Raw genomic sequence first — 12,698 nt, forward strand, 5'->3', positions numbered from 1 at the left:
ATTTTACCAAATGTCTTTACTATGACCTGAAATGTAGAATTGGGGACATTTTTTCTATCTAGCCACCAAATTCTCGAGAATATATCTTCATAACTTTTCTAACATTGCCAAGAACCACCCATTTACACTTTATCTTAAAATTTCTCCAAATATTTTTATATTTGTTACCAATAAACTTATGGGGAAAAGATGGTGTGGGGAAGATTTCTCCCTGTGACAGATGAGAAATGAGGTGCAGAGAAGAAGCTTGCCATATATCACTCAGCTAGTACTTTCTCTTTCCATCAGGGCAGGCCACCTCTACCCCTTCTATTATGGCTCCTTCTGTCTCAGTCTCAGAATGAGAAGGTCCCTGGTTGAAGCAGGAGATAGCATCATGGACTGGTAGGGTAGGGTAGGGTAGGGTAGGGTAGACTTATCAAGAGGTTTTGGAAGATCTTAAAAATAATTTCTGGGTGGTTGGGTGGCTCAGTTGGTTAAGCTTCTGAATCTTGATTTTGGCTTGGGTTATGATCTCAGGGTCCTGGGATCGAGCCCTGCGTTGGGCAGGGAGTCTGCTTGTCTCTCTCTCTGTCTCTGCCCCTCCCTCTGCTTGCACCTGCACTTTCTTTCTCTCTCAAATAATAGATAAATCTTTAAAAAATAATAATCATTTCAGATACATGAGAATGACTGAGGAATGCAGTGTCTACAGGTTCCTTTTCTATCTGCAGGCTCTGGCTAGATCTGTACCACACACAGAAACCCTGGCCCCAGACCTGGGTGAATCCCAGGACAGCAGCCCTCTCTGAATGGACAGGGAGGCAGGGAGCAATAGCTGTCTTTCCTGTGTGCCTAGAAGGTTGGTGAAGGCTGCCCTATTCTGGGCCTGGAGGAAACACTCACCATTCCCCCATTAATACTGGTCTTCCTTCTTAGTCATGAGCACATTTGGACACTGGACACTTACCCAGTCCCTGGAGATTTTCCTGCATAGACATAAGCTTCTTATCATAAATGGCCTGGGCCAGGGAGATGTCTTCTGAGAGAGAGTCCACTTTCCTGAAAACTGTATGGGAAACACAAATGAGAAACTGGGGCAGGGTCTTAGCTCAGAGAAACAGCAGTCATTTGTTGAGAAGGTATTTTTATGAGCCTTTCTGCAACCAAAACCATTCACCCTTCTATGGAGCTTTTCAGTGGGGGGAAGGAAGATGCTTCTCATGGCCAGAGTTTGTCACGCATTCCTTAAAAATAGAGATTTACATCTATCTATAGATCTAGATAGATCCATACCTCTTTATATATCTCCCTTAAGTGTTTATATGCTTGTGTGTATATATGTATATGAATGTGTGTGTGTGCGTGTGTGTGTATCTATACAGCCCCCTCCACGTTTTAAAACTAGGACCTGACCACAGGATAGAATAGAATAGGGAAAATATAGAAAAAAAATACAAAAAGAACATAAAAAATATTTTTAATCCTACCACTGAGAGATAATAGCCATCAATATCTTATGTATCTCTTGGACTCTTATCTCCAAAACCATTCTGTAGCTACATAGATATATGTATACTCTTTTAGAAAACAACAGTAACCTGGAATGTTTGGAATATCTCATCTATTTTCTTTCATTTTGCTTCACTGGAATCATATCATGGACATTTTTCTATTGAGGTTTAAATCACTTTAAGATCATTACCTTTTTTTCCCATTACTTTTAATGTCTGTATCATATGCTATATAAATGACTCAGCAATTATATAAAAATCCTCTGTGGTTGGGGGACACTTCTGAGCCTACAAATAAGACTTGATACGTAAGTATGAATAACACTTGTTCCTAGAAATAATCCTTATATTCGATGGTTGTGTGTATATGGTTATTCTCTTAGGATAAATTGCTTGAAATAGAATTAATGGGTCAAAGTGTATTAATATTTTTGAAGTTGGACACATGGTTCCAAAGTGACCCCTAGGAAAAGTTTTACCAGCTTATACCAGCTTCTCAGGGGTCAGTGCTGACCAGAGGTTACAGCTCATCTGGGCAGTAGCAGGATCCCTGGCTTTCTCTAGCAAATGCCGGCTGGGTGGGGAAGTGAGAGGAGAGGACAGGGTAGACAAGATGTTTCCCACAGAGCCTAGGAAGGTAAGTGCGGGGGATGGAAATAGTCCTAACAAGAGAGTTAGGGAATGCAACTTCTGGTCCATGTTTGCCTCAAATTTGTTGGGTGTCATCAGGGAAGTCAGTTAATCTTTCTGCAGCTCAACTGAATCATCTGTAAAAGGAAAGTATGAAGCTAGATGACTTCTAATATTCTTCTCAGCTCCAAAATTCCATGATTCCATTTTTTTTTTTTTTTAATCTCTGGGCTTTAACTAACATTGTACATCTCAGAGCTGTTGAGACTTAATAGTAGCAGTGACATGTTGAGAGATCCTAGGAAGAGCTCTATGCCATTATATTACACTACAGTTTATAGTATTTATTATTCCATTTGAGCCTCCCCCAAATTATAATTGCTTATATAAATGGGGGAAACAGAGGTGTAGAAATAATGAATGACTTTGATTCCTATCCTAATGCTTTATAAAGTCTACCTCCAAGCCAATACCCAAGGGCTCATTCATGTAATTCACCCTGTTCATTTCTTTACTGTACATTTCATGATTTGTAATTACATATGAATTTGTTTACTGTTTTCCTTACTTTTTAGATCTTATTTTTTCTCATCTTTTCAAAATTATGTCTTGTAATGTATACTAAAAAAGTATACATATATAATTTATAAATAAATAGGTATATTTTACAGGTGTGAGATTATCATTTTTTTTCTTTCCTAATATTTAAGTATAAAAATTTTTAAACAGAGTAATCAAGGCTTGGACAGTGACTATCCTACTTGTACAGTAGGCAGTTGTGTATCTACTGTCTATATTCCATAATTAACATTTTACTGTATTTACTTTATTATACATCTCCATTTTATCTTTTTATCTATTCATCAACCCATCTAATTTTTTGATGCATTTTAAATCAAACCTTTTACTGATGGGGTGCACGGTCAAAAAAGTTCATAGATTATTGTTCTAGACCTAGGGTTGGCAAAGCAGGATCTGCACACTGAATGTAACCCAATGTCGCTTTGCTGGAACAAAGCCAACTCCATTCATTTACCTATTGTCCCCTGGCTGCTTTTGCTCTACAATGGCAGAGTGGTTTTGATAGAAACCATATGTGGCCTGTAAATCCTAAAATATTTATTACCTAGCCCTTTACAGAAAGTTTGCTAAACCTTGCTCTAGATTATAAGCTTCATAAAGACAAGACCTATGTTTTATTAAGCAGCATATGCCCAGTGCCTAATACAGTTCTTGGCTTGTAGTATGCATGCAACAGATACCTGATTAAATGAATAAGTGGATTTTCCAAGTCCCTATAAGGAAGACTGATTTTGCTCAACCCTCCGGACTTTATCCACAGTCTTGACCATAATACCTTGACTAGGACTGTCCACATATATATTCACAAATCTCTAGTCATTCATCTGACGAATATTATCGAACGCCTACTAACCAGGTCAGGATGGTGCCCGCTCTGCTCTAGGGACTTGGGATACCCAGGCTGGAGGCAAAAATAGAAAGGAAGCCTAAAGTTCTCCCTGGATTCCCTGAATGCACTCCTCCCCCCCAATTATTATGCTCTTCTGGTCACTCACTCTGGATCTTAGGGCAAATATTTCACCTTCCCAGATATGTGGAATGAGGTCAGCCTCCCATTTTGGGGCTTGTTGAGATGATTCTTGGATGTCATGTGCTTGACAGCGCCTGGCACCTAGTGAGCACCCATCACTGTCCACACCCTCTGAGCGGGTTGGTGCCTGTGTTCCTCTCTGGGCTCAAGCCTATGGCTGCTGGAGCTTTATTCATGGTCCTGCGGGTGCGGGGAGGTGGGGCCCTGGAAGGCCTGACCAGGAACAGACTCTGAAAGTTCCCTGATGTCGAGTTTGCTACCTCAGAATGGTGGACAGCAGCTTCCCCCCTCCTCTGGCAGGATTTGACCCACTCTCTGAGAAGCCAAGCCCCATGAAGTGATTGAGTAGAAAGAACTGGGGCTGAACAGGGTGAAGTGCTTGGAAAGTTCTTGAAATCAATGGTCCTCAAACCTGGCTGCACATTGTAATCCCCTAAGGAACTTCTACAGATTAGTAAAGCTGGGGTCCTACCCAGAGATTATGATCTCGCTCATCTGGAACAAGGAGCTCTGGCATCTTTCCGAGGTTTTCTAGCCTCCAGACAAAATGGAGACCCGCTCTCTCTGATGGTGAAATGTGAGGGACTCATCGTGATGTTCCCTTCACCTGGCAAAAGTAGGTGCTTGGCTTCTCTTGAATTAGTTAACACCTTCAGGACTCCTGGGATGTGACTAGAGTGTCTATTCTAGTCATTAGCATGCTGGCCTCTCACCCTCTACCCAAGAAAGCCAGTTGCTGAATATCTCTAGCCAGGCCCGGGACCAGGTGCCTCCTTTTAGGGAGGCGCTCACCTGGCCTGAGGCACCCACGCCCCTCTCGTTCCTCACTTGTCTCACCCGAGTTCTGGCCTTGTCCCCAATATCTAGTCCACTGGAACAAACAAACTACTGGCTTCCCTTAGTAAAGACATCTGGATTTTAAAAATTTGAACCTGAGCGGCATGGGATTGCAGCAAGAAGCCATCAAATTTGTTTCCTTCAGTTTAGCACAATCTCTTAGCGTCCGAAAGGCAGAGGTTGCCCGAACCTGGCTGGGAGCCATCATCTGGTTGGCTACCATAGTCACACAAGCTGTGGTGTGTATGACCCCCACCACACTCCAGGTCCCCGGCCTTCACCTGCGGGACTCTGCTCTAACAAGCAAGGTCCAAGTGAGACGCAGGAATTCGCATTTAACAAATACTCGGGGTGATCTTGATGCAAGCAGGCATCCAACCTCACTTTGAGAAACACTCACAAAGACCATGGAAGAGACTTCAAAATTGCCTGATCCAGGGATCTCAGCCCTGGATGTACATTATCTGGGGTGGGGCCCACGCACCAATATTTTTTCAAAGCTCCCAGCTGATTCTAACATGGAGCTGAAACTGGGAATGGCTGGGCTGGTCCTGTCCTCTCATCTTACCAGTAGGAAAACAGAGGTCCTGTGAAGGGAAGCGCTTTGCTTAAAGCCACACAGCTACTTACTGACCGGAAATTGGCGGCTGGTTGCTGAAGTCTGAATCAAGTATGACAGTTCCCTAGGCAGAAAGATGCTGGACTATCCGAGGCTGCTGGGCACCTGCACTCACCCAGAGAGGCCAGCACGGCCACGGCCACCAGGAGCAGGGCCAGGAAGAGGTAAAGAATCCGCACCGATGTGTGCAAAGACAGGTTCTTCTGGCAGCGGCTGCAGCGGGGCCCCGGCCGGCCTGTTGGGGGGCAACGGAGACCAGTGGCTGAGGCTGCAGGTGAAGGGTCAGGTTCATGTCCCCGCTCTGACCTGTCTCATCACATCCCAATCCAGCCTCAGAAGGGGAGCTGTTCTCCATCCTCATCTCATGTCTGCCCATCTCACTGTGCTCTCTCTAGGTCCTCAAGCTTTTAGTGATAGAAGAGACCAGAGTCGGGGTCTTCAAAGAACACCCCCATCACTGCCATCATTCTCTCTTAGGGCAACATCAATGAGCCCAGGGTGTAGGGAAACACCTCTTCCTGATACATTGGCCTTATGATGGTCCACAACATGGGGCAGCAAGCCTTGTGTCATCATTGGGTGACCAACGTGTCCCAGTGTGCCTAGGATTTTCTGGGCTTTAGCATCAAAAAGTCTCCTGTTGTGGGAATTCCTCGGTATGGGGCTAACCAGTCATACACCCAGGGAAACCCCTCAGTCCCCAAACTTCTTGGGTGACAAGCAGTTCTCCTGGAAACAGAAAAAAATTCCAGTCCACCAGCTGGGTCCCTGGTTTGGAAGGAAAAGGGAGCCAGGTATTCCTGGCTACTCTCGCATGAGGCCAATGTTCAGTGGGAATGCAACTGTGAAATTGCTGTGACATTTCTAAGGCAGATTCGACCTCAGCTGCACATTATGAATACTGGGAACGTTTAAAACCCTGATGCCCCTTTCACACTCCAGAACAAAGCATCAGAATTTCTGAGGGCTGGTCATGGACTTCCTGGGGTGATTACAATATAGAGCACGGTTGAGAATAGCTGTGCGAATCTGTACCAAAACCCACCGAGAAACCCTCCTCTAAGTAACAGTTCCGGTGGCATTGGTTTCTGAGATTATCTGTGTGCCAAGCTGGGTCCTGAAGGCCAAAGGGATGAGCCACTTGGGAGGCATGGAATATGGTGAAGGGGACAGTTCTGGGCCAATTAGAGGGCAGGCCCTGGGAGAGATGGCAGAGGTCCCTGACTGGTCTCAGGAGGAGTCCTGGAGACGGATGTCTCTTGTGTCAAACTTTGACATCATCCATACTGCTTAACCCAGGCCCATGCAACTCTGCCCTTCCACCCTCCAGGGAGCAGTGGAGAAAGTACAGCCAGGATTTTGAAGCCATGTAGAGAGATAAGTCACCAGCCTGGGGTAGGCGCAAGGAGATCAGAGGGCAGCCTCCGGGGCCCTTACCCTCTTGTGTGCATGAGAAGGTCGGCATGTCCTCGTCGTCACCAGCCAGCTCCTCTTCTGTAACACATAACGCATCTCCGTCGCCAGTGGCCGACCTCACTGTGATGGACCCAGTGCTGTCAGACCCGGAGTTGGAACCTGGAGCCACACCCACCCTCTCCAGCTACCACAATCCCCACACCCCACACCCACTCCTGCCCTTGAATCCAAGTCCAGGTGATCTGGCAGTGAGCAGAGGAAAGGGGAAAGGAGATAAGAATCAAGCGACTGAGGAACTGAGATGTCCCAACACCTCTGGGTAAGGAGATTTTGTGATCTCACACAAGCCAGTAAAGATACACAGGCCAGCTCAACTGCCTATTCTCTCTGCACATTGCTCAAACCCTTGGGGTGGAATACGAAGGAATTAGAGCTGGTTGTTTGATCCAGCCCAGCAACCTTCCATTCTCCGGCACATGGTAACACAAGCAGAATTCCTTTGCTCCAAGGTCAAGGGTGAATCTGCAAGATGCTGCATCCAGCCCAAGTGGGGGGCTGCAGAGAAGAGGAAGTAGGAGTGAAGAGGATACGAGATAATCACAGACCTCTGCTTCACACACTGCCTCACCAGGACCTGACAGGGTGTGATAGGGACCATGGGGGAAGCAGGTCTCATGTGGGAAGGGTGATCTGATACTTAGTCCCTGGGATCATGTGTTCCCTAAATAAGAACTAGGCGATGGATTCCCTCATTCAGGAGAGTGCCCTTGCTTCCCCAGGCACCTCATACCTCCTCCTGCTTACAAGACCTGGTCCTTTGTAAATGATGAGAAAGATGCCCAAAATAGGAGGAGGTGAGCCAAATTTCCAAGTGGGTGTTTAAGAATTGAGCAAATAGTACTTTTGTCCTGTGAAGTGTGTGGGGCGGGGGGATGTGCAAGCTGATCTTGACAACTGAACTCCTGGGAGATGTCTGTTGAGGGGATTTTTTTACAACTTTGCCTCAGAGCACCTGGGTGGCTCAGTCAGTTAAACATCTTCCTTTCGCTCAGGTCATGATCTTGGGGTCCTGGGATTGAGTCCCACATTGAGGTCCCTAATCAGTGGGGAGTCTGCTTCTCCCTCTCCCTCTGCCCCTTCCCCTGCTTGTGCTCTCTCTCTCTCAAATAAATAAATAAAATCTTAAAAAACCAAAAAAACCAATACCTCAAAATCCAGAGGCAATAAAAGAAAAAAACTGATGTATTTGACTACATGATAATAAAATGAAAATGCTTTTGCATGACCAAAAAAAGTCAATGACAAACTGGGAGAAAATATTGACAGTATATATTATAGATAAAGAGCTAATATACCAAGTTTATAAAGAGCTTTAAAAAAATCAGGCAATGGAATGAATTCAGTAGCCACAGGATACAAAATCAATGTATAGAAATCTATTGCATTTTTTTTTCTATCGGCTCCACACTGGTGTGGAGCCCCATGCAGAGCTTGAAATCATGACCCTGAGATTGAGACCTGAGCTGAGATTAAGAGCCACCCAGGAACCCCTGTTGCATTTCTATGCACTAATAATGAAGCAGCTGCAAAAGAAATTAAGGAATCAACCTCACTTACAATTGTGCCAAAACCAATAAGATACCTAGGAATGAACCTAACCAAAGAGATAAAAGACCTGTACTCTGAAAACCATAAAACACTGGTGAAAGAAATTGAAGATAACACAAAGAAATGGAAAGAACTTCCATGTTCATGGATCAGAAGAACAAATATTGTTAAAACATCTATACCACTCAAAGCAATCTACACATTTAATGCAATCCCTATCAAAATACCAACAGCATTTTTCACAGAACTGGAATTAACAATCCTAAAATTTGTATGGAACTATGAAAGACCCCGAATAGTCAAAGCAATCTTGAAAAGAAAAACAAAAACTAGGAGTATCACAAAGCTATAGTAATCAAAATAGTATGGCACTGGCACAAGAATAGACACATAGATCAATGGAACAGAACAGAAAACCCAGAAATAAACCCACAATTATATGGTCAATTAATTTTTGACAAAGGAGGAAAGAATATGCAATGGGAAAAAGAGAGTCTCTTCAACAAACGGTGTTGGGAAAACTGGACGGCTGGAAAACTGGAGAATGAAACTGGATCACTTTCTTACATCATACACAAAATAAATTCAAAATGGATTAAAGACCTAACTGTGAGATCTGAAACCACAAAAATCGTAGAAGTGAGCACAGGCAATAATTTCTCTGACATCAGCCATAACGACATCTTTCTAGATTTGTCTCCTGAGGCAAGAGAAACAAAAGCAAATATAAACTATCAGGAGTAAAAAGCTTCTGTATGGCGAAGGAAACAATCAACAAAACTAAAAAACAACTTACAGAATGGGAGAAGATATTTGCAAATGACATATCAGATAAAGGGTTAGTATCCAAAATGTATAAACAATATATAAAACTCAACACCCAAAATATGAAAAATCCAATTAAAAATGGGCACAAGACATGAACAGACATTTCTCCAAAGGAGACATCCAGATGGCCAACAGACACATGAAAAGATGCTCAACATCACTCATCTTCAGGGAAATGGAAATCAAAACCACAATGATATATCACCTCACACCTGTTAGAATGGCTATTATCAGGAAGACAAGAGGTAACAAGTGTTGGGGAGGATGTGGAGAAAAGGGAACCCTTGTGTACTGTTGGTGGGAATGCACACTGGTGCAGCCGCTGTGGAAGACAGTATTGAGGTTCCTCAAAAAGTTAAAAATAGAACTACCCTATGACCCTATGATCCAGTAATCACATTACTGGGTATTTACCCCCAAAATACAAAAACATGAACTCAAAGGGATACATGCACCCTGATGTTTATTACAGCATTATTTACAATAGCCAAATTATGGAAGCAGCCCAAGCGTCCATTGATAGATGAAAGGATAATGAAGATGTGATATATGTATAACATGGAATGGGATATTATTCAGCCATAAAAAGAATGAAATATTTGCCATTTGCAACAACATGGATGGAGCTAGAGAGTACAATGCTAAGAGAAATAAGTTAGAGAAAGACAAATGATTTCACTTGTATGTGGAACTTAAGAAACAAAACAAATGAAGGGAGCCTGGGTGGTTCAGTAAGTGTTTGTCTTCGGCTCAGGTAATCATCTCAGGGTCCTGGGAATGAGCCCCGCGTTGGGCTCCCCAGTCAGAGGGGAGCCTGCTTCTCCCTCTCCTTCTCCCTCTGCCCCTCCCCCCACTCATGCTCTCTCTTGCTCTCTCTCTCTCAAATAAATAAAATCTTAAAAAAAGAAGTCCCCTAAATAAATGAAAAGATGTTCAACTTTACTCATAAGGTAAATGCAATTTTTAATTTTTAAAAAATTGTTACCTATTTATTTTTTTAGTGGTGGGAGAGGGACATAGGAGAGGGAGAGAGAGAATCTTAAGCAGGCTCCACACTGAGCACGGAGCCTGACATGGGGCTCAAAGTCACAACTCTGAGATCATGACCTGAGCCGAAATCAAGAGTCAGACACTTAAGGGACTGAGCATTCCAGGTGCTCCAAGGTAAATGCAATTTAAAACTACAGTGTGAAAACATTTGTCACCCATCAGACTGGCAAAAATGCAGAGGCTGACAATATACTCCACTGGCCAGGCTATGGGGAGTTGGGATGGGAATGTAAATGGTCCAGACCTGGTGGAGGAGAATTTAACATATACATTTGCCCTTTGACCCCACAATCACACTTGCATGAATTTATCCACAATAAACCCCTCCAACAATCTGAAAACATATATGACAAGCCCATTCACTGCAAGATCACTTGTAATTGCAAAAACTGAGAACTATCTAAATGTTCAACTAGGGTAGACAGGTTAATATACAATGGTTATACACACAATGGGACTCTATGCGGCTACACAAAAGAATAAGGAGATCTCTATGCATGAGATGGAGTCATTCCGAGGGGATATTAAATAAAAACAGTATAGTGCAAAGGAACATATATAGTATGCTACCTTTTTTGTAAGAAAGAAGGGAAAGTAAAAAAACATACATATGTTTGCTTATCAGTAAAAGAAGAAACACAGGAAGGAAAAAACAAAAAACAAAAAGTTGTTTCCTACAAAGGATGGGGTGGGGGAAATGGGGTGGAAGAAACACAGAAGGAGTGGCATTTCTCTGAGTGAAATTTTCTGTATAGTTTTGGCTTTTGAAAACATGCTAATATTTTACATATTCAAAAAATTAAATTTTATTGATAAAAAAAAATACCACACCTGGAACCAAACATAACTTACTTACATTCTGAAGGAATATAATAAACATATGGGGGGGGGAGGAATGAGAAAGAAAGAAGAACTAATCTAATAAATTGGCTAAAACTATTTAATCTAAGTAAACTAAATTAGTTTTGACCGTATAATCTCTGTCTGGGATATGGTAGGGTATAATTGGGGAGGAAGTGCAAACAAATCTTAAACTTCTAAAGTAATTTTATTTATTATTGTAGCATGGGTAAAGCAATTCTGAAATTATCTTAAATTAATCCAAGACTGAGCAAATGAGTAAATGTGTTGATATGGTTTGGACCCAGGGTTTTTCATTACAGAAAAGGGGATCCAGAATTACACTTCCAAAAATATGGAATGGGGGAGACAAGAAAGAACACTTAGGGATGGATTGGAATTGAAGATATCCACATAAATTCATAATTTCTAATATGTATAGGTATTTACTTATTCATGCTTACGTGCATAAATAACATGTATGTGTATCTGTATGCATAGGTACGTGTATACATGTAACTTTGCTGAAAAGTTCAGGAAGCACAGACACTGAAATAGCAATGAACTCTCTGAGCAGCCCAGATCTTGGTGGCTAAAACCATTTCCCACTTGAAAAAACCAGGGATCCTAGGAGAAATGGCTGATTTCAGGGTTGGGATAGAAGGCAGGTAAAAGATGAATCTGGGACATCTTGTTGTTTCAGAAATTAAAGGAATGCTAAAAAAAAATGACAGGGGCATGTCATAAGGAAACAGAAACCATTCTGAAGATGTCCTCACGGGCCAAATCTGGAACAATCTGAGCCCTCAAATAATTAAGTATAATAATGCTATTACAAGTCATTGAAAAAATAGGATTTCGTGAATCCATACCACCGAAGACAGATAGATAGAAGGAAGGGCTCTTCCTTTTTATTTTCTTTTTAAGTTCTTAGTTTACTAATCCTCTCTTGAAAAATCTGCACAATCACCACAGATAAAGTCACTGCAGAATTTTTACTCCTTCTGTTGTCCAGTTCCCAGCTTGCTTTTTGCAGCACCAACACTGGCTTTTGTAGTCCCTTTGACTTTCTCCGTTCTGTCCTTGCGCTTTTTCCCATTTTCTTGTGATCTCTTTCTTCTCATACAGGCCATGTCTTGCAAGTCTGTTTGGGTTCATTTTTCTTTGCATAATCCAAGGAATCATAAGTCATGCCAAAACCAGTTGTCTCACCACCACCAAAATGGGTTCCGAATCCAAGTACAAAGAGGCCATCTGGTGTGGTCTTGTACATTTTGGCTAGATTTTCTCCAAATTTCTGTCTTAGTACTGTTGCCTTTCCTGGGTGAAGAACATCGATGGCCATTTGTTTCTGCTGAAGTCGTCAGTTGGTCATGAACTTCCTAGTCTGGATAGTTAACTGTGTCGTTCATGGTGGTGGCCGAGTTTTAAGCAGCCAGGGAGGAAAAGGGAAGGGCTCTTTCTCACAGCAGAGCTGGAGCTGGGAAATCAGCACTTTGCAGTCTTTACAGTAAAGACCGAATCAGGCAAGAACCATCAACGATGCTACCTCTAGGGAGAATCTTGATGAAAAGCAGTATATACGCATGGTCTTAAAGTGTCTTCTTACAGATGTCTTATTAGTTATGAGGGAGGGAGAAAACCCCAGTAATGATTTTATGGGGGAAATCAGGCAACACTTCAGTCAGGTGATCAAAATGGATATCACCTATGAGGGACAGGTGGACACTGGGTGCCTCCAGATGTGACAGCGGAAGCAGCACCA

At 42.7% G+C, this 12,698-nt stretch overlaps 1 protein-coding gene across 1 annotated transcript in view; it reads right to left on the reverse strand.

Moving 5' to 3' along the window:
- SCARA3 (scavenger receptor class A member 3) overlaps positions 1-12,206 on the reverse strand; it is a 28,704-nt gene extending 16,498 nt beyond the window's left edge. Inside the window, exons 1-4 of the mRNA XM_040625713.1 lie at positions 12,146-12,206; positions 6,629-6,766; positions 5,307-5,426; positions 950-1,048 (exon numbers count right to left, since the gene is read on the reverse strand). Of these exons, the coding sequence (XP_040481647.1) occupies positions 950-1,048; positions 5,307-5,426; positions 6,629-6,766; positions 12,146-12,206 (418 nt within the window). The remainder of the gene's footprint in view (positions 1-949; positions 1,049-5,306; positions 5,427-6,628; positions 6,767-12,145) is intronic.
- Between the last annotated feature and the right edge of the window lie 492 nt (positions 12,207-12,698).

Source organism: Ursus maritimus, unplaced genomic scaffold, assembly GCF_017311325.1.
Source record: "Ursus maritimus isolate PB19 unplaced genomic scaffold, ASM1731132v1 scaffold_11, whole genome shotgun sequence".
Lineage (NCBI taxonomy): Eukaryota > Metazoa > Chordata > Mammalia > Carnivora > Ursidae > Ursus > Ursus maritimus.